Source organism: Papio anubis, chromosome 13, assembly GCF_008728515.1.
Source record: "Papio anubis isolate 15944 chromosome 13, Panubis1.0, whole genome shotgun sequence".
Lineage (NCBI taxonomy): Eukaryota > Metazoa > Chordata > Mammalia > Primates > Cercopithecidae > Papio > Papio anubis.
Genome location: NC_044988.1, coordinates 46483453 through 46507711, shown reverse-complemented (window position 1 = coordinate 46507711; position 24259 = coordinate 46483453). Strand labels below are relative to the sequence as shown.

General features: G+C 33.2%; 1 protein-coding gene across 2 annotated transcripts in view; it reads right to left on the bottom strand.

The window, feature by feature from the left end:
* Positions 1–24259, bottom strand: part of CNTLN (centlein) — a 361398-nt gene that overhangs the window by 168779 nt on the left and 168360 nt on the right. For both annotated transcript variants that reach the window (XM_031654268.1, XM_031654269.1), the window contains exons 9-10: positions 8762–8938; positions 6823–6948 (exon numbers count right to left, since the gene is read on the bottom strand). In XM_031654268.1, coding sequence (XP_031510128.1) covers positions 6823–6948; positions 8762–8938 — 303 coding nt within the window. The remainder of the gene's footprint in view (positions 1–6822; positions 6949–8761; positions 8939–24259) is intronic.

The following is a 24259-nucleotide window of genomic DNA, read 5'->3' as shown; positions in this document are numbered from 1 at the left end:
ATCTAGAACCATAAATACCAGTTGACTCAGCAGTCCCATTACTGGGTATATACCTAAAGGATTATATATCATTCTACTATAAAGACACATGCACACGTATATTTATTGCGGCACTGTTCACAATAGCAAAGGCTTGGAACCTACCCCAATGCCCATCAATGATAGACTGGATAAAGAAAATGTGGTACATATACACCATGGAATACTATGCAGCCATAAATAAGGATGAGTTCATGTCCTTTGCAGGGACATGGATGAAGCTGGACACCATCATTCTCAGCAAACTAACACAGGAACAGAAAACCAAACACCACATGTTCTCACTCATAAGTTGGAGTTGAACAATGAGAACACATGGACACAGGAAGGGGAACATCACACGCTAGACCCTGTTGGGGGTGGGGGGCTAGGGAAGGGATAGCATTTAGAGAAAGACCTAATGTAGGTAACAGGTTGACTGGTGCAGCAAACCACCATGGCACGTGTATACCTATGTAACAAACCTGCACGTTCTGCACGTGTATCCCAGAACTTAAAGTATAATTTTTTTTAAAAAAAAGGTTTTATAGATGAGCCTTCTGCTTTAATTTTACTTGCTTCTTAATTTACTATATCTAACAGTACAGTATTTACATAATTCTTATAAAATTATCAAAATCTAAACTATTAAAAATAAAACTCAACTAGATATTATTTGCAAATCATTTGATAGACATAATTCATAAGAAAAAATCTTTTAAAATGCAGTTTCATCCAAAGATTCATGTTTTGGGGATGCTGCTGTCAAAATGTAAATCAGGCATTAAATTAGTCCTAGAGACTATTGTTCCTTTATCTCACTTCAGCAATAGACAGTAAAATTTTGTAAAAATGTAAATATAAGATATATATAGCTCAAAGAAAACATTTCTTCATTTTAATACTGCCAGAATATATGCCAGCTGAAGTCATCCATCAAAAGCTGGATATCTTAAAATAAATATTTTTCAAAATATCCAAATATTTTCTTTATAACCTTCTAACAAACACAGGTTAACTGTAGTTTGGATTATGATCCAAACTTTGACATATAGTAGGCAAAGGCAAAATAGTAGTACTTTATTTGGGAACTGTTACCACCAAAGATCTTACAAAAAGTCAAGTGTATGGCCTGAAAAATGTATTTTATATCACTAATTAATATATTTTCCTATAGGATACACACAAAAATATTCCACATGCAGGTGCTCAATGAAATTAATTCATTAAATCATTCAATAAAACATTTACTAAGTACTTCCTTTGGATTTTGTAATTAAACTAGCTAAACTAGAGGCTCTAACTTCTTTTTATTTTTTATTTTTTTATTTTTTGAGACAGAGACTTGCTGGAATGTAGTGGCGGGATCGCAGCTTACTACAACCTCTGCCTCCTCGGTTCAAGCGATTCTCAACCCTCAGCCTCTTGACTAGCTGGGATTACAGTTGTGCACCACCACACCCAGCTCATTTTTCTGTGTATTTTTAGTAGCGACAGGGTTTTGCCATGTTGACCAGGCTGGTCTTGAACTCCTAGCCTCAAGTTATGCACCCACCTCGGCCTCCCAAAGTGCTACAATTACAGGACTGAGCCATCGTGCCTGGCAAGGCTTTTTCTGTGTACAAACAAGTATGAATGAATGAAACATAAGGAAATAGAAAACAGGAAAAAATGTATCAACTGACCTTTTCCTAAAAGATAATTGCAATTCTAATTCTGAACTGATAAAAACATAAATAATTTTTGAGATGGAGTCTCACTCTGTCACCAGGCTGGAGTGCAGTGGCACAATCTCGGCTCACTGCTACCTCTACCTTCTAGGTTCAAGCAATTCTCCTGCCTCAGCCCCCTGAGCAGCTAGGATTACAGGCACGTGCCGCCACACCCAGCTAATTTTTATATTTTTAGTAGAGACGGGGTTTCACCATGTTAGCCAGGATAGTCTCGATCTCTTGAACTTGTGATCCACCCGGTTCAGCCTCCCAAAGTGCTGGGATTACAGGCGTGAGCCACTGCACCCGGCCAATAATTTTTTATCTAATCTTCTGGTTTGAAGATTCTTGATGAGAATAAGGCGTGAACACTGTTTTTAAAACAGTGGTTCAATCTTCAGGGAGTAAGAACAAGGTTTGAAAGAAGTTAAAAAAAAAAAAAAAAAAAAAAGCCAAAAACCTTTTATAAAATACCAAGGATTTCATTACAGATGTTTCGTTTCAGCAGAATGTATAAAGTTGATGTGTACCTGACCACTGAAAAATAAAAGACATAGGCTGCATTCAAAAGACATACTAATATTATTAAATGACACTGAAAAGTGCTAATAGAATCAAGTTGCCAAATGCATGAAAATCAATGAAGCAGGAATTCACCACATTAGTCAAGATTATTATGGATTTCATAAAGCTCTGACGCACTGGTTTCCAAATTATACTTTGCAAGTTGATAGATCACTACATTCATCAAGTCAGGAACATGGGTAGGATTTTTATAAACATAGCTTCCATTTCTTCCATTTCTACTGGCCTATTTGTTATCACATTGGTCACGGTACGTGACTACCTTGAAAATACAAAAAACTAGCCATAAATGTAAGCTGAGCAAGATACTGTGCTAACATTTATACCAAATTCATAACAAGGATAAGAATCACTTAATGTGTGTAACTTACTGTTGATATAAGAGCATCATTTCAATATATCAAAGTGTATATGCATGTGTTCCATGGGTTACTCCTGAAACTTACTTGTCCCTCTCATCCTTCGATCCACCGTGGTAATCATCTTGGGACCTTAAAGCTACTTACTGTGCCATGGAGCATGTCTTTTGTCTTTAGTTCAGCATTTCCCACAATATTTTTCATGGAACAACAGTCTTTTGGTTAATATTAATAGGTATAATACAACCAAGCAAATCAGGGAAAAGATGTGCCTATACTTTTCTGTAGATTCATAACACATATTCATATGTTAAAGGTTCACAAAACTGTTTACAATAATCACTTCAGCATGGAACATTTTAATCTATCATGTTCCCGTTAAATTCTGCCAGAGCAGTGTTCCATATAACACCAAAGGCCATGACAAAAATTCAACATGCATTAGTAATGGTCTACAAAAGGAGCACTGAATCAACAAATGTATCTTAAAAACCATAAGACACATTTTATGGGTTAAATTGTACCCTACCACTCCCATCTAAAAGTATGTTGAAGTCCTAATCCCCAGGACCTCACAATGTGATTTTATTTGGAGATAGGATCTTTGCAGAGGTAATCATGTTAAAATGAGGTCATTAGGATGGGCCCTAATCCAACAGGAATGATATCCTTACAAAAAGCAGAAACACAGACAAGGGAAGACAGATGTGTAGAGTGAAGACAATGTGAAAACACAAGGACAATGCCGTCTATAAACCAAGGAATATGTGAGGCTTCCAGAAACTAAGAGAGGAATGGAACAGATTCTCCTTCACAGCCCTCAGGACCCAACTCTGCTGACAACTTCATTTTGTACTTTTCTAGTCTCCACCACTTTGAGACAATAAATATCTGTTGTTCTAAGCCATCTGGTTTATGGAACTCTGTTACAGCAGCCCTCGGAAACTAATATAGACACATTATTAACTACTACTTTATACTCATATATACTTTAGTAATGCCAATAAGTATAATCATAGCATAAAAAGGGAGAGTATGGAATGAAGTCTTCAGTCTTCATTAAACGGGATATTTAGCTTTACCAGACTAAAGTCAATTACTCCGGGCTCCATTACTCTCTTTGGAATTGCTTTACTCTACAGTTTCTGTTTACCTACATTTTTTGCTAAATGTTCTTGATTATAGCACCTTTTACATTCAACTATCTTGCTCCTTTAAAATAAATAATCCTTTCCTACTAAATGATGTAGAGAAAAATATTTGCTCCCATTTTTTTCCTCATCTTGCAAATCTGTTAAAAGACATACATTTGAAATTCATGATTATCATCAACTGACTTAAAATATGAACATTTAAAAAACTATCAATAAGAAAAGAAATTTTTGGAAAAAAAGAACTTTACTCTGAAAATAAACTTGGGGCAACATCCCAGAAAGCTGTTGTCATGAAAAAGGAATGAGGAAATAAAGTAGTATAATCCTTCTGGGACGTTTGCTGAAACAAGGAATTTAAGAAGTGGAAGGGAAGATAACAGATTTAAAAATATCTTTGAAATGTTCTACTTCCTGGCAAAAATAACGAACCGTCAAAGTCTTACAGATTTCTTGAGGTAAACAGGTAGAGATCTGCTACTACTGAATGGCACATGGGATGGTTAATTTTATGTGTCAACTTCACTGTCCAAATATTTGGTTAGCTATATTTCTAGGTGTGTCCATGAGGACGTTCCTGGATGAGATTAATATTTTAATCAGTAGACTGAATAAAGTAGATTGCCCACCCCAATATGGATGGATGTCATTTAATCTGTTGAAAGTCTGAATAGAATAAAAGCTGAGTAAGAAAGATTCCTTTCTCTCTGCCTGCCTTCGAGCTGGGACATCAGTCTTCTCTTGCCTTCTGACTTGAACGTGAACTTACACCATCAGCCTTCCTGGTTCTACAGTCTTTGGGCTCAAACTGGAACTATACCATCAGCTCTCCTGGCTCTCTAGCTTGCCGACTGAAAATCTCTTTTTTTTTTTTTTTTAAATTTTAGATTCAGGGAGTACATGTGCAGGTTTGCTACAAGGGTATATTGCAGGATGCTGAGGTTTGGGCTTCTGTTGATCCCATCACCCAGATGGTGAACACAGTACCCAATAAGAAGGTTTATAGCCCTTGCTCCCCTCCTTTTTCAGTTCCTTAGTGTCTAGTTTTCCCATCTTTATGTCCATGTGTACTCAGGATTTAGCCTCTACTTATAACTGAGAACATGTGATATTTAGTTTTCTGTTTCTACATTAGTTCACAGAGGACACTGGCCTCCAGCTGCACTCATGTTGCTGCAAAGGACACGATTTCATTCTTTCTTATGGCTGCGTAGCATTCCCTGAGCAACTGCAGATCTTATACTTCTGAGCCTCCATAATCATGTAAGCCAATTCCTTATAGGAAATCTCATATAAATAATTGTTCTGTGTGCGTGTGTGCATGTGTATCCTATTGGTTCTGAAGAACCCACGAAACAAGTTTCAAGAATTATGCAAAAGAGCCAGGAGCAGTAGCTCACATCTGTAATCCCAGCACTTTGGGAGGCTGAAGCAGGAGGTCAGGAGTTTGAGACCAGCCTGGCCAACATGGTGAAACTCCATCTCTGCTAAAAACACAAAAATTAGCCGGGAGTGGTGGCACATGCCTGTAATCCCAGGTACTAGGGGGGCTGAGGCAGAAGAATCGCTTGAACCTGGGAGGCAGAGGCTGCAGTGAGCCGAGATCATGCCACTGCACTCTAGCCTAGGCAACAGAGTAAGACTCTGTTTCAAGTAAAAAGCAGAAAAAAAAATTATGCAAAAGAAGGAAGGTGATAGACTGCCTCCTCAAAAATGCCCATAATATCCTGTGCTTAACCACACATTTACAAGTAACACAAGAGTCTAACTACTTACTTATCTTCTTAACTAGAGAAAGGGTCTTGAAGGATAGTAATTCATCTAACAGTCTCCTGTTAGATAAATGACTAGCATGATGCTTAGCTAATTGCAATGCTCAGTAATTGCTATTGAGGAAACAAATGAATAAGAGAATAACTTATGTGTTTATCTAAGTTCCTTATAAATTTCAAGTAGGTTAAATGCTAGCTGAGGTCATTTGGACATTTTATTTTTGGTAGAAACATTATAATTTTCATATTTTAGAACAGTTTAACTCTCAATGAATAAACATAAATTAAAACTTTAATGGAAAGGCAAACTAAAATTATTATTTATAGCTTATTGTTAAGTATACCCATAAACCCTATTTTGTTTTAGAACACACATAATCTAAACCGAACATTTTTCTCCTTAAGAGTAATCTATATCATATGACAAAGAATCTGAGCTTTACGTGTACTGCATTCTAATCGTGTGTAAACCACTGGATTTACAGAATGTCATGAAACTATTTGAGAATTATATGATTAAACTTCAAATAGGGCACAGCTTCAGGTAATTGTGAGTGAAGAATGAAAGAGAAAAAAAATCCTCAATGTAGTCACACAAAATGGGTTCAGTATGTATGAACAACTTGCATATTGAAAAAGAGATTTCACGAAGTATAAATTAGGAAGTATTAATATAAGCTCTCAAAGACAGGTCGATAACATATATGTTTCTTAAACATAGGTAGAGCACTCATTCAAATGTTATTTGTTCTGAGACAAATTCAGCTGAAATGAAAAAATATATATCTATTTCATGTTGACTAAATGTAATTTTTCTATAAAGGATAATTGTAAGTGATCTGAGCTAGGTTAATATGCTTTTAAACTGACTTGTATTTTCATATATTTATCATATATAACGAATAAGAAATTATCTTTTCGCTTGCTACAATTCTATTTTTTGCCTTTGATAAAGTGTAAGAAATTTATTCCCAATTTTAAGACAAACTATTACCAAATAACTTGAAAGCGGTAAATAAATATTTACTTTTCAAGTAGCAAATATTTTATATTGTTTTATAATTCTCAGAAATCTTCATAACAAGATGAACTGATTATACACTTATATAGGTAATTAAATTCAGGAGAAAGAAAAATGACAACTAGTAATCTGTGAACTGTATGTTTACTTTGGTATATTTTTATCTTTGCAAGGTTACTACTAAAGAAATGATTTAATGTTCACCTTTAGTTGTAGTGCCTTCTCCAAGTTTTCAATCTTTCTTTCAGCTTTTCTTAGCTTCCGTAGCTCTTCTGAGTCTGTGAAAGAGCTCTTTGGGGACAAAGACCTTGAACGTTTCACAGGTGGTTCCTCGAGAATAAAACAAGGACATGGTTGAACTAGTTGGAACACTGGATTATGAAAGACATGCAAAATTAAAGAACAAGTAATTTTGAATACTAATAATGAATTATAAAAAAAAAAAAAAATCCTGCACGGAATACCAGAGAAATAACAAGCGGAATTACCACAGTGCTACCGCTAAAGGTTTCTCTGTGACTCGTTAATGAGAATATTCATTTACATTTACATTGTTTCTTTCAGAATAATGATGTCCCATTAGGGAAGACTAAAGGGTTATAGACTCAGAAATGCAAGAAACCTCATTACAAAGGAGGGGATAGAGGCTGGTCTAATTGCTCTATAAGGGTCCAAGGTTACACTTGATAGGACAACCAGAAACAAGAGGGAAAGGATTTTTTTCCCTTTGAAATAGTTTAACACACTGTGAAGTTGAAGGAACAATATGCTTGAGGAATATAAATACAACAGACAGTAGATTTTATACCATAATGACCATATGGTCATTAACTATAATGTGGCTAACTAGAGACAAGAATATGTTTATATTATGTACAGCTTCATATACCAATCTGGAGAAAGAATATGTGAACGCAACTATTAAGCTGGGCAACACAGTGTTCATCCTTACTGCATGGCCTTACAAAAAGAAAGAAAATTTTGGTCAAAATACCCCTCTCTTTTTCTTGACTTTTATTAAAAGCAGACAAAAGTCAAAGTAGTACATTTTTAAATTTCAGCAGTCGAACAACCAACCAAATTAGGCCCGGTAATGCTGTATTTCAATGTTATGAATGTTTTATTTCATTTAAATAAAGCTCAGTGCTTGTGAAACTACTTCAAAATGGCAAGAAATGTATAATGCAGTTGTTTTAATAAATCTCATTTTCTGAAAATTACTAATAATTTTAGAGAGCATGAATAACAGTACCACAGAAACATGGTTCAAATTTTAAATACTTCCTTTATTAAGATAGTTTGTCCCACTCATAAGAAAAAATGTAAAGAAACAAAAACAATAATATCTTAACAACATGGCTTCCTATCATAAAAAATATTATTCCTCTATTGCTGAAGTAACAAGTGTGTGAAAAATATGCTAAAACTCTTACTTTGAGGAAAATGTTATTTCAATTTATCTAGAAATAACATATATACTACATGATATTTTAGAATTTTTATATTAGTCAACATTCTGTAGAATCTTTTACAGCATAACACAAATATTTAATAAATACTAAAAAAAATTGAGACATTAATAAATGAGAAACATGCTATGTAAAATTTGCTTATTTTTCTCTTACTGCTATCCCTTTAAATCTATAAAAGTATATAACAAGTGCAGAAGTTAGTGTTAAAATTCATTTACTATTTTATTTTCCACACAGACAGTATTTTAAACATCAAATCTGATTGAAAGACATATTAGATATATTTTTATTTTAATTCAAATTAGAAAAGTGAGTAAATACCATTTAAAAATAAATTTTTAATCAGATAGATTAATAGAGAGATGAGGAATACTTACCATAGAGAGACGAGAAATACCAAAGTTTTAATATAAGAATGTTAATTTACTGACAAAATTGATATAGTACTATTAATATGTTTAAGTAACTAATTTGGGAATATAATTCCGTCTTTAAAAAGGGAAAACTCCTTATTCCTAAAAGTTATTTTATCAATAGTTTGGTACATGATATTTTTTAAAAGCTTCCTGAAATATAAGCGAGAACTAAATGCTGCCATTTGTTTTTTAACTTCATCTCCTGCCTTTCCAGCCTCATCCTGGCAAGTTCACAAAATGACAAAACGTCCCTACCTTATGTTTTCCTTCAGCACTTGTCATGATGCTCTTTTCTGAGAAAACCTTGCTGGGAGATATGTTTTCTGACAGTTTTTCATTTGCTATCTTTAGTTTCTCCTGTAAATATTCAATTTCAGACTTCTGTGAAACCATTAATGCTTCTAAGCTTGATAAGGATGGGCGATAAGGTACCTATTTTTAAAAGTATACTTGTAAATATATACATATGTTTGTGTCTTACATTATTTATAAATATAGCAAATAGTTATATGTAACACTATATTATAGAAATTATAAATACTCAGAGAAGGAAATTTCATTTTAATAATAAACTAGCATGAGTTGAACTTTCTCATTCTGTAGAATACAATTTTTCAGTAAAATAACCAAGAGTCTATATACAAGCATTTTCATAAATAATGCTGTCATATAGATTTCAAGAGAAAAAATTTAAAACATGGCTACATGACACACACCACTCATCTATAAATGAGTCATTTCAAATTTCTGATTATACACATATGTATTCCCTCACAAAATATTCAATCCACCATCAGGTCATCAAGAATCATACAATACCACAGAATATAAACCTGGGAAAAGGAAATCAACAGCATTATAAGTACAATTAGCTTTTACTGTCTCCTAATTTAATAACAGCTCCTCAAAAAACCCTGACAGTTTTAAGTCAACATAGTTTACATCATTCTCCTTTGAAATTTACTCATGTTTCAGATAAACTGCTAATGGTAAGCTCCATATTTTAACAACAGACGTCACAGGAAAACTAATCTTGTAGGAAACCTGTTCATAAAAACCAGAATTCTGCAAAATTTGACTACCATCTCCACTGAATGTATTTGAGGCCATTAAAATCCATGCAAATATGCTATTTCAAATTAACGACTACATTTACAAAAACAGAAACACAGAATCACATGAAAACAGTTTTTGTTGACTTACAGGCAAAACAAATGTCAAATCTTATGATTCTAACATTAGTAATAAGGATCTAGTAACCCTGAAAATATTGGAACTTGAACTGATGAAGGGCCCCATCCTTCCTAAATGATATTCCTAAGTACTATGAGAAAAATATATACGGTTAACTGTTTTGAACCAACAATGGAAAACATCATCCTTTTCCAATTGTGCCTGCCTTTTTCTTTTTTGAGAGGATAGGCAAAATTTTCCTAATTCTAACCTGCAATTTTTATGACAGGGGCCATATTTGATTTATACTATTACACTTTTCTCATATTTAAATCACCTCATTTGTTTCCAACCTTTATTCTACCATATGACTCTCTTCCTCAAAGTATTATTTACATTGTACTGTTACCATATTTACAATATATTACTTACTTCGTTATCTTGCTTTGAACATCAAATTAAACTACTTTAAGCATTTCTCCTCCAGTAAGTCTAAATGATTTTGCCTTATTCTTTTATCCCCATTTTAATCACTGTACAACTTTTATTTTTTATTTTTTCTCCTGTTTTACAATCAAACTTCTGATGTTTAGAAATATTTTGATTGGGCTGCCAAGCTAAACACTTTCAAAGACTACCTGCTCTTGTCTAGGTTTCCTTTAATAAAATTATAAATGATATATTAACACCCTATCATATACAAAATAAATTTTAATAATTTGTTTAAGGTCAAACAAAACCTTAGAATAAAACAAGAAAAACATAATTTGAGTTTATTGGTATATCCAATAAACAAACCTGTGTTCTTCAATAAATGAACTTCCTAAGTCATCAGTGGATTATAATGCTATAGCTAGGAATATTAAAATATTAATATTCAGTCAAGAAGCTACGATGAATAACTCAAATATTCAAGAAGACATTAACAATGTTCCAACAGTGGATACTGTCACTATAATAATAATGGATTCATTTCTAATAATATTTCTACTGATATTATAGTAATGATATTAATATTTTTGATAACAAAGGATATTTAGGCAGCATTCCTTCAAAATTCCTCAATAAACAATCAGAGAACTTCAAAATTAAAATACTATTAAAGTAGTGAATAGAAGCCAGGAAGATAATGCAGATAAATAAATATGTGTCTGGTGTGTTTTAAAATAAAAGCTTTAACATTTATGCAACAGAGGCATTTTGCATACATATTAACCATGTAAATATGTCCTTTCCCTCCACAAAGTAACTTATTCATGTTCCCGTTTTCTTTAAGTGTGGTTTTCTCTCTCTTGCCTTTTATCACTTTTGTTAGAGACATGTTTACAAGAAGTGTTTTACATTTCTCCTAATAAAACAATTTTTTTTTAAGTATTAAATATGAGCAAAATGAAGTGTCAACACTCAGCCTCACTGCTGAGTAGTAAGGAGGGAATTTAGGGCAGTTGCTGCTCAACTCCAGCTAATTGTTTTCAGGGAAGAATGTGCCCCACTGTTGCTAGATATACTGATTTTTCAAGAAAAGCAAAGAATTAGGATTTCTAAGGAGATTGTGCATATTTTCAAATGCTGGTTGGACCCAGTTTATGGGTTACTTTGAGAACGTGGTAGTGGAAGTATAATCTGCTGTCAATTTTCCAGAGAAATTTTGAAAGACGTATCAAAGCCCATAAAAATGTACCAAACCTTTAATTTACTTCTAATTATGCTGAAAGCTAATATGGAAAGATATCTATGATAAATTGAGAAAAGTAAGGTACAAAAGGGTATATTATACTATATAGAGATAGATTTCACCAAACACGCATAAGGTGAAAAAACAACCCTGAAATGTTACAGTGTGATTTCTAAGTAGAGGGACTGTAACGTGAATTATTTTCTTTGTACTTACCTGAATTTCCTTAAAGATTTTACAATGGACATGTAACTAAATGCTTTTTTTTTTTTTTTTTTTTTTTTTTGTGAGATGGAGTTTCACTCATGTTGCCCAGGCTGGAGTGCAATGGTGCAATCTTGGCTCACTGCAACCTCTGCCTCCTGAATTCAAGCAATTCTCCTGCCTCAGCCTCCTGAGTAGCTGGGATTACAGGCATCTGCCACCATGCAGAGAAGGGGTTTCACCATGTTGGTCAGGCTGGTCTCGAACTCCTGACCTCAGGTGATCCGCCCGCCTTGGCCTCCCAAAGTGCTGGGATTACAGGCATGAGCCACTGCACCCGGCCTAAATGCTTTTCAAAATAGAAATATTTATTTTTTTGCAAATAAAATGACTGAAAGTTCAATGCAAAAATTTCAGTATAGGTAGGGGAAATATAAATAAAAGTCTCTTCACAATCTCATCCCTCAAAGTTCCTACTAGTAAGTTTGTAATATATCTCCCAGACTTTAAAAAAAAAAAAAAAGGAAACAGCTGGGCACGGTGGCTCACGCCTGTAATCCCAACACTCTGGGAGGCTGAGACGAGCGGATCACGAGGTCAGGAGATCGAGACCATCCTGGCTAACACGGTGAAAACCCGTCTCACTGTGGTGGGCGCCTGTAGTCCCAGTTACTAGGGAGGCTGAGGCAGGAGAATGGTGTGAACCCGGGAGGCGGAGCTTGCAGTGAGCCGAGATCACGCCACTGCACTCCAGCCTGGGTAACAGAGTGAGACTCCATCTCAAAAAAAAAAAAAAAAAAAAGTTAACTACTATATTTTTGTCATTTAACATACTTTTTAAAAATTAATAGACTTTATTTTTTACAACAGTTTTTTTATGTACAGAAAAACTGAGCAGATATTTTGCAGAGTTCTCCCTGACCTCCTACCCCCACCCACACAGTTTCCCCTATTATTAACATATTAAATTAGTATGGTGTATTTGTTACAATTACTGAACAAATATTCATACATTATTAGTAACTGAAGGACATAGTCTATTCACATTTCCTTGGTTTTTTCCTAATGTCCTTTTTCTGTTTCAGGATCCCATCTAGGACACATTACATTTAGTTGCTATATCTCCTAGAGCTCCTTTTGGCTGCTTTCTCAGACTTTTCTTGTCTTTCATGACCTTGACAGTTTTCTGTAGGATGCCCCTTCCTTTGGGATTTGTCTGATGTTTTTCTCATGATTAGACTGGGGTTATGAGTTTTGAGAAGGAAGATCATAGAGGTAAAGTGCCATTTTCATCACATCATATCAAGGGTATATGCTATCAACATGATTTATGACTGTTGATATTCAGTTTGATCACCTGGCTGAAGTAGAGTTTTGTCAGATTACTCCACTTGTAAAGCTACTCTTTTGTCCCTAGCCATACTGTACTTTTTAACTTGCGTTTTAAAAACTTAATAATCTCAAACATATACATATATAACTATTATATGTATTATAATAAAATATATGAGTATACATGTATATCCTCACAGATTTCCATATGTCCTTACATATCTTTAACCTTTTTAAGAGCTGCTTTACATGCATAGCAAAATCAAGTTACTCAATCCCCTCTCTGTGGAAGTTCATTCTACTACCCTTAAAATCCCAGAATCTTTGAAAAGTTAACTTTCCTTCCTAACAATTATTCACATTTTATAAATAAATTTTTTCTCTAATATTGAAAATATTTTGCTCCCTTTTAGTTTACGGTCTTGGAATACAATGGTATAGTGCTATACCATGATTAATCTGCTGAAAAATGATTAGTGGACTGACTACATGGCTAAAGGCTCCCAGGTGGAAATAATCTTTTTAAATTGCCATTGTTAGTACATAACTTTATTTTTCACAACGATTCACAGAGCTAATTTTAACTGAAAAGTTCTGTAGAAGATATATATTAAATAGAAGAGAAGGCATGGGGGAAGGGCCTTTAGGTGTTATACAAATTACTATTTTTTAAATTATACAACTTAAATATATAGTCATGTTGCATACAATCCAAGAAATATTGTAAAGCATTATTATTACAATGGGGGTTGACTGAATATTGGCTAATACATAGAAAATTGTTTCACAGCTATAATAATTAGAAAAATTATAAGGTAAATTTTTTGGCAAATTATAATTAAATATATTTTTTCCTACTACACTGCAATGGTGATAATAACTAGCATTTAGCAAAAAAGTATTTAGTTCCTACCTCTGGCTAAGCATTTTACGTACATCATCTCGCTTGTTTTAAGAAATTTATGAATTCCAAACCTGTCAACACGTAACAAAGCCTATAGCAAAACAAAAACATTTTAAAAAGCACACGATACCTCAGCAAAAGAAATATTTTTTCTTAAAACAATATCTCACTGAAAATCAAGTGTAGGTCAAGTGTGTGTGTGTCTGTAATAAAATCTGTTACGTGTGTATATAAAATATCTAACATATACGTATATATCAGAAAAACTGACTACTTGAATGACTGTTCTCTGAAAACTAATTCAAATCCTCCTGGAATACAACAGAGTATATAAGTGTCTGTGTATACATACACACATGCACACACACACACACATACATATGCACACACACTTTTCTTCTCATGAAATGCCTGAATCTCTGTATTCAGAGATTAACTTTATTTTTAAAATTGATTTCAGAAATGCAGAAATATGTCTGCATTTCTATTAATTTATTACCAATTAATAAAGTAAACATTGTTAGCTGAATCATCTATATCCTGAAAATAAATGACTTTAATAATAGTCATATTTTCTTGTAAAAAAAGAAAAAGAATATCAATTTAGCATAATTGTAAATCAAAATAGTGTTGTAATAAAAATTCACAAATAAAACTAAGTGTACTACTTTAAACTTACACTTCATTTTTAGAAAGACCACTATATTGAGTAATAAAATGTCTAATATCAACAAATTCATCTAGCACTCTTTTTAAAAATATAAATATTTGCATTTCTTCCATCTACTCACTTTTAACCCAAGTATCATCAGATAGCATTTGTAATTCACAAAATAAAATTAAATTATTGACTACATTTGAGTAAAAAATAAACTATCACCATCTCCGCTTATAACACTATCACATTATAGCAAAATTCAGTAATAAACAATAGTCAGTCAAATTTAGCTTTCCTTTAGTATCTAAATACTTATATGATACAGTTTGACTGTATCATATAAGTTTATTTGTCGAGGAGCAAAATTAAATGGAAAAAAATGAATTCCAAAACTTTAACTTCTTCCACATACTACATAAAACTTAACACTGAGTGGGTTACAAATCAAGTATACTTATATCCAGTAGATGACAATTATTGGTTTATACATACATCCAGTAAATGACAGTAGCATCTTTGGTACAAAATTGAGCAACCACAAGCTAAGTATGTATTCTATGACATGTAAATATCATTGTACTGACAAAAATTAGTAATATTTACATGTCACAGGAGAGTGTTTAGAATGTTAACTCCACAATATACAAATTACCTGTAGATTTCAATCCTAAGAGTAAACTAATCCTGGCTATACCTAAAAGCTAGAATAAAAAGACTGATTTTCCTATAGATTTCTTTTTATCTTAAATAGCAAAATAAAACACATTTAGATTTTTCCAAAATATGTTATAAGCCTCACATTCTGCCAGAATTTGCAAATCTGGATATTTAAAATGTTTCTGTTAGTGGTATCCTAAAATGAATTTCTAAAATTCATGGAATTAAATTTTTTTATTGTGTATCTCTAAATATGTGACTTTGGGGTATAATCCATTACTTATTATAATACATACTCTAAGTTTTATAAACACTTAACACTTATGTCACCAGTAAAACAACCAAAATTTGTGCATTAATGGTATAAGCAAGGGACTATGCTTGTTATACATTATCATCTCTATACATTAAAACCTCAATCATACTCAAACAAATTCACTAAAGTGTGGTTTTCAATCTGCTAACTATGCATTCCATAATAGCCTGTAATTATTAAAAACTGACAAGAAAGCTACGCCACCTGTGTTTATGTGAAGCCAGGTAATGAAAAAAACAACAACGCTGTCATCACCTCTCAATTCCTGATTGCATTATCAAAACTGTAGCCGAGTTTGGCATCTGGGTGTGACCTTGTTAACTGCTAGGGTAATTAAATTTATTCTACTGGGAAAAAGGATGATAAATTATTAGCAAGAAGATTTTGTTCACATTTTATTAAATTGGCCTGTCAAAGGGTTGGCCAAATTATCAAGGGCCTCATTTATTGGAGGCCAGCCATATTGCCACATCTGTTACAATTATTTATAATTTCAGCAGTTGAAAACCAACTGAGTTAGGCATCCACCATGTAAAGTAATTTACAAATTATCTGATGAGGGAGTGTTTTAGCTTCTCCCTCATTTCTAGCCAGCAGAAAGACGCACTGTAATTACAGAACACGATTAGGTTCTTTAGGGAACTTATCTTGCACTCATAGCCATAGTAAGATGCAGCAAGAACATATGGAGGAGCTTGTGCTTCTACTCCCTGAAGCTCGTGACCCGCCTGCCGCTGAGCCCTTGAGTTGAATTTGAATGAGAGTGCCATGGCTAATGTTCTACACATGCACCATTTATGCCACAAAACAAATCGGATCACTGTTAATTATGAAGCAGCTATAATCAGGCCTTCACATCTGTGTAATGTGAAGCGCAGTAGGCTGTATTCCAATAATGTATGACTACCTTTGGGTTGCAAATTGCGAGCCATATTGCCTCAGTAGTAGTTACTGAATTCAAAGTAACTCCTTTGACAAAAGCCCATCACATGGATATTTTTATCCAGCTGTATATGAAAAAAAAAAGCAAATCCACAAGCCTTTCTTTATCAGCTATTGACCAGAACAGTTAAAGCATATGGCACAAGTTCATTAATGAACAACACAGAGCACTCTAATTTAATGAAACCACTTGAGCCATAAAAATCAGATTTAGTTAATTCCCTCTTACCCATTTTTTCATATTTAGCCTAAACCTAGGATTCTATTTAATATTACAAGTTATCAAGACATAAAATATATTTTTTACAAATTCATAAAGAATATAAAAAAGCTTGTGTAGTATTATTTTAAAAGGCAATCATAGGTTTTATATTTTACAAATTAATTTTCATCACAAATCGCATGTATGAAAGCATAAACTATTTGTTTTTTTAGAAAGTAAAGCCTAGCAGCTGTATTCTAACAAAAAATACTCTTTACTCCATGAGAAATTTTTCTGTGGAAAGGCAGCTAAACAAGCTGCACCCAGATGGCAAACCAGCTACAGTTTAATTAATCCACTAAAAGCCATTCAGATTTCAGTAAGGGTAATGTAATTTTGAATAATAGTACGAAAAAAAATCACTAAACATTCTTAAGTTTTATTATAGCGGCAAGAGAAGTGCCACTATAGAGTAGTTAAAGTTGAGTTGCGGTTTCCATTAGATATGCTAAATTTCTAGATTTTAATATCTTGGGCTGTTTCATTCTGCTTGGAACTTAAAGTAAGCTTGAAATATCAGAATATCTATTGGCAGCCTTTTTTCATAGCAGAAATGGTTTATTTTTCATGCAGGATAGTGGAGTTGAATGATAAGTTCAAATTTTGTGAATATAATACACAAAGGCCTTTAGAAAAAAAGTTTATAGTTAAGACTTACAAAAGATAAAGACTTCAAATTTTTCTTTTAAATAAAAATGTCTTTCACTTATTAAGGCTAAAAATCATATCATAACATTATACTATACTGTTGTTGTTCTCTCCTGAAAATTGATTAAACATTAAACTATTCAAAAATCATTTCCCATATATTTGTGTGGCCATATCTACACATACAACTCAATTAAAAATATAAATTACTGAACATAATTAAATCAAGCAACAAATTACAAGGCAGTTTTCATTTAAAATAATGCTGTAGAATAAATCAAGTCAACTTTTCAAATTAAGTTTACACATATAAACTTGAAACTAGTTAAGTATGAAAATAAGATGATAAGCATAATATAAAAGTACTCTCTTTGTGGCACCTTGACCTAATATATTGAAACTTATTTTGATCCTGTACAGTAAGATACCTAGCGAAAGTATAAGATTGATATTCTTCCATGCTGAAAATGAGAAAAAAATGTAATAGAAACAATAATAAAGTAAAAATCATAAAAACCACACAAAAGCAAACCAATTATTAACTCTGGCATAATATTTTCCAACTAAAGTATGGCAAAGGTTAACAGCATTCTGAGCCCAAGTAAAGGTACTACAATCTGATCTTCTCCCTACCACCTGAAAAACCAAAATACTATACTTTTGTTAGTGCCAAATAGTCACTATCAATATCAGATGCTCTGGCAAGAAAACAAAGCTAACTACTACTGACATTTTTTATCCACATCACAATTAGATATCCCCTTCCAAATGTTAATTCTTTACTGTTCTTACTTCCTACTTCCTACAATTGTTATATCAAAGAATTTTCACGTGTTCATTCAAAAAGCATTTATTGAACTTAAGACTGTCAATCACAGGAGAAGGCAGTGAGGAGAAAAGGGTAACACATCAAGTCTCCTTGCCCTCAAGGAGCTCAGAGTCCAGAGATGGAGATACACAATGAAAACAATTAAGTTTAATATCTGCTAATGCAGAAAGAGGTACATGGAGCTCAAATTTAAGAAAAAGTCTTCAAAAACGGTCTCAATTATTTTGGAACTGAACCTATAATGTTTAGAAAGTATTAACAAGGTGAGCAAATAATACACTCTGATGAACATTATATAGCACTCATTCCCTAACATATATTTAAAGGGTCACGTGTATCTGTAAGCAAACAAGATAAAAAGACAAGCTGACAGAACATTTACAAAAGAAAACTGCATGAAAAGTGAAAGTGTAAAACCTCACTAGTTTCCAAAGAGATAAGAAATAAAGGAATATATTTGCTTTGAAAACCAAAAGGCTGTTTTTAAATTATAATAAATACTTGCAAGAATATAAAATGTGGGCAATCTCATACACTGTGAGAAGATAACTTGGTATAATCTTGCTGGAATGCAGTTTGGCAGGGAATATATATTCAAAAGTCTTAGGTTCATAATCTTTGACAAAGTAATTCTACTTTTAATAATTTATCCTGAGGAAACCATTAGGGATGAGAATAAATATATATAAATGAGGCCAGATGCGGTGGCTTGCACCTGTAATCCCAGCACTTTGGGAGGCTGAGGCGAGTGGATCACCTGAGATTAGGAGTTTGAGACCAGCCTGGCCAACGTGGTGAAACCCCGTGTCTACTAAAAGTACAAAAACTAGCCAGCCATGGAGGCACGTGCCTGTAATCCCAGCTACTTGGGAGGCTGAGGCAGGAGAATTGCTTGAACACAGGAGGCAGAGGTTGCAATGCATCAAGATCATGTCATTGCACTGCAGCCTGGGCTACAAGAGTGAAACTCCATCTCAAAAAAACAAACAAAAAGAGGCATTGGAATAAAATAAATAGGAAAAAAAAATTGAAATATGTAAAATGTCTGAGAGTAGGGAAATGTTTTGGTAAAAAAAATGGTACATTCCTATGTTAGAATATGAGGCAGTCAAAAAAATGTTTCAAATGTTAACTTATATTGCAATGAAATGGTAATTGCACAAGCAGGATACAAATTTATAAACCGTATGATTCCAATTATATAGAATTTATATTCTCCATTTACTTCGTATACCCTTTTCACACACACACAAAGCCACATGCAGGGTTTAAGAGTGAAAGCACACTCTGGGTCTAAGATGTTGCCTCTTCTTAGATTACCCAGCATCATATGGGGCTGAAGGAGAGGCACTGAGGCTAAGACCTACTTTCCCTAGATGTCTTCACTTCAATCTAGAGACATCAAGAAGTAACCCTATGTATAGCACTCTTTATTTCCAAATACCCTGGCATGACTATCTGCCTTGAATTCACTGGAACTAGGCCCATTTTTTCTTTTCTCCCTATTTATGTGAGATACCAAAAGATCCCTGATTTCCAGGTTAATTCTTATAAAATTATCATACTCTCATGCTAGTTATGAGTGATATTAAAAAAGAAAAGAAAGTCAAGAAATAAACAAGAAGCTTGTAGACTTAAAGTCAAACTGAACAAAATAGATTTGGAAAAAAAAAACAAAAACAAATATACAGTACAATGTCTACTGCCACTCCTCTACTCTCTATTTTACCTTTTACAATTAGATATGGTTTGAACTTTTCATTCTCTCCTCCATGGCTACTTACTTCTTTCATAGTTTCCATCATGCTGTGTCTCTGCACTACATTCTAAGGAATTTTATCAGCTTTATAGTCCAATTTTCTAATTTTTTCTTTGGCTCAATAACTCATTGTGTAAGGCTATTTTTATTACCCAAACTAGATAAACACAGTACAAGAAAGCCAAACAAAAGACCAATCTTATTGCTTAATGGAGACAGAGATTAAAAACAAGCAAACAAAATAACAGTGAAATGAATTAAATGGAATTGTAAAAGGATGGAAAAGCCCAGGTATGAAAAGATAAAACATTTTTAAAAATGTATGACCCATTCACGATATTAGTCTATTGAGCTCATTAACGTGATAAAAAGGTATCTATGAGAAACTATGGTTAACTTAATTCCCAATGATGAAATATTAGAATTCTCTTTAAAATTAGGAACAAGACAAGGACACTCACTCTAACCACTTCTCCTTAACTTTCGTCCGGTAAAATGTAAAATGCTTGGTAGAATATACTAGAATTTTTAAGGAAGAAACAAAACTGCCAATGTTTATAGATGATATGACTGTCTACCCAAAAACACCCAGATGAATCCAAAAATACAGAATTAATAGAAGATTAACAGAGTGGCTAGATATAAGATAAATATTTAAAAATCAATTGCATTTCCACACATAAAAAACAGAAAATGTAAAAACATGCAGGTAGCTAAAATACCAACAAAACACAAGTTGCTCAGAAATAAATCTAATTAAAAATATGGAAGACCCTATGGATAAAACTGCAAAGGTTTATTTAAATACATTAAAGAAGACATAAATTAATGGAGACAGATTATTTTCACCTATAGAAACATTTAAAATGGTAATGATGTCAGTTCTGTTTAAATTAATCCGCAAAGGGTTTTTGAAGAAAGTTTATATCTGGTTACAACATTATATTGAAATAATCAACAATGTCCAAAATACTGGAAAAAGAATAAGGTGATAAGATTTATCCTATCAGTTATCAGGACTCATTATGAAGCTATAATAATAAACACAGTGTTTCTGTTTCAAAGATTTAAAAATTACCCAGTGCAAATAAAACAGTGAGCCCAGAAATTAACCCATATAAATATGGACCCATATATACATACCATAATAAATTTCACAGGTGGCACTGTACATCAGTGAAAAAAGTGATTATTAACACAACAGATATGCTGAGAAAAACAGATATCCAGATTTTTAAAAAATTAAATTGATTCCCTTCTTTATAGCAAACACATAAATAAATCCCACATAGATTAAGGACTTACATGTGGAAGTCAAAACTATAACACTTTGGATGAAAATACAGAAAAATATCTTTATGATGTTAGAATGAGGTGGGACTTCTTAAATAAGATACAACACACACCAACTGTAAGACAGAATATTGAAATTTTAAATTATATTAAAATTAATAACTTCATTTTTCAAGATACCACAGAACAAGTGAAAAGGAAAAGCCACAAATAAGAAGATATTTGTGATGCTTTTAACTAACTGACAGTTGAGACTGTTGGCTAATGTCTAAACTCGTTTCCTCTTTTGGGAAATGAGTACGTATTTCCCCATCTTCTTTGCAATTACGTAACAAGTGGACAGAGAACTGAGTTCCGACCAATGATACGCTGGCAAAAGTGATATGTACCATTTCTAAGGCAGATTCATAAAACTTCCTAAATGTGATTTTGTATGCTCTTTCTCTCTTCTGGCTGGCTGGAGTAGAGATGACCCATAACTTTGGAAGCCATGTTTAAAGACAGTAGATCCAACAGATAAAAGGAGCATGGGTCTGTAAATCACTGCTTGGAGTTGGGAGCCCAAGTAATACCCATACTGGACTGCCATCTAAATAAAAAAAAAATCGTTTTAAGCCAGAGATATGAGGTCAATGTTTTCCAGAAGGTGACATTATGTTAAATAACATAATCAACCAAAGATTAGTATCCAAAATAAACACCTTCCACAAAAAGTAAAACATCCCAACAGAAAAATGGACATGAGACATAAATATTTCACATATAAACATAAGAAACCCAAACTCATTAGAAATCAAACAAATACAAAATGAAACTAGAATGAGATATTTTATCTCTTTAAAAATAAAGCTAAGAAGTCTATAATTTGGCAAATGATTTGGCATTTTCTTATAAACCTGAACATTTGCATATTTGTCAGACAATTTTCATCCTTAGCAGTAAGTCCTAGAGAAAGTCTTGCACAAGTGTGTCAGAAGACATGTACTACAAAGAACACAGCAGCAGTATGTAAAAATTCTTACAGCTGAAAAAACAAAAAACACAAAAAAGTTCACTGACAAAGAGTAGATTAATTGTTTAGTCTATTTGGGCTCCTATAACAAAATACCATAAACTGGGTATCTTTTATACAACAGAAATGTATTCCTCACAGTTCCAGAGACTAGAAAGTCCAAGACCAAAGCACTGGTAGACCTGGGGTCCAGGGAGGGCTACCTTTTGGTTCACAGACAGAATAGGCTTGCCATATCCTCACATGGTGTAAGGGGTGAAGGGTCTCTCTCAGGCCTCTTATTTTATAAAGGTGCTAATCCCATTCATGAGAGCAGAGCCTCCCAATATCCCACTTCCAAACACCTTCACATTACAGATTAGACTTCAGGTATGAGTTGGTGTGGGAACACAACCAGGCTATTCCATAAATAAACTGTAGTTTATTCACACAATAGACTATTGCAGAAGGGGGAAAGAATTACAGGAACACTCAACAATAATAAATTCCCCTACAAAATTCCCCTACCCATATATCCATGCAATAATAAATGTCAGAGGTGGCACTGTACATCACTGAAAAAAAGTGACTATTAACACAACAGATATGATGAGAAAAACAGATATTCAGATTTTTAAAAATTTAAATTGAATTCCCTTCTTTGTAACAAACACATAAATAAATCCCACATAGATTAAGGACTTATACGTGGAAGTCAAAACTTGCACGTATACATATCGCACAGTTGATATGTGTAGATGATTTTTAAGGTTTAAATAAAAGCAATACTAAACAATATATTATTTAAGAAAACATAGTTTTAAAAGGCAGGAATTCATAAACAAAAAACCCAACATGGTAGTTATCTTCATGGAAAAAAAAAAGAAGGATGGGATCAGGAAAGAGTACACAGATATAATCAAGATATAGATATAATATAGTACATAGATATAATTAGTACATAGATATAATCATGTACATAGATATAATTTGTGACAGTTGCTGGTGAGTATACAGACATTACATTTATTCTTCCACAGGTTGCAAATATTTTGTAAAAAAAAATTATAAAAAAAGTAAGAACATAAGGGAAAACGGCTCAAGAAAATTCTCTTCAACTGAGGAAAGCAAGGAATAGAGTAACTATGAAAAGAAATAAAAATCAACAAGACTAGTTAAAATTTGCAACTCAGATCTTGTGATCTTGCCATTAGCCACATGGCATGTATCTCATTCACAGATAAATATAGTAAATTTAATGGTTGGCTTTCTCTCTTGTCCTCTACGGCAAGATATTCCTCCAAGGCAAAAAGCATTATTTCTGCATGAAAAAGATAAACAATCGCTTTGAGATAAGAATAGGCAGTCATTCAGAATTCAGCTAGTTAACAGCAGGGTGCTTAGAAATCAAGGGTCACAGGTTTCAATCCCCCATGAACCAATTAGCTTTGCCCTTTTCTATGGCAAAGACTGTCAGTTCACCAATAATTTGGATTACAAGTTGAGATAGGAGAAAGGAAAGATAAATCCCCACCAATATAAGAAAAAAATCTCAAATTTACTAACAAGTGTCTTCCCTGTATAATAAATTAAGAGCTAACATTTATTAAATGCCCACCATTCACTGTCATGTGTAATCTTAATGAAACTCTAACGAGGTAAGTACTATTATAATACCCATTTTATAAATGTTGAAACTGAGTTGACTTAGAGAAGTAACTTGCCCAAGGTCACACAATTAACTGATCAAGTCTATGATCCAAATCCATGCATTCAGACTCCAGAATCTATGTTCTTATCCATTACTCTGTAAATAACACCCCCAAAATCCTGCACAAAAAAGTCCCACTAGAAGTATTTAAAAATTTAGAGATAGAAAAAAATGAAATAAAACCTTCCTACCATTTCCTCTCAACTGTATATTTCACTTTCCACTTAGTCTCCTATTAATCATTAAAGTATGATCACTAGATCAGCTCCAACATCCTGACCTGGAACATGACAGAAATGCAGAATTTCAGGCCCCAGCCCAGACGTACTGAATTAGAATAGTAACTACTCCCACCCTAGGATGCTTAGATGTAGACTACAAGAAGTATTTACCCAGACT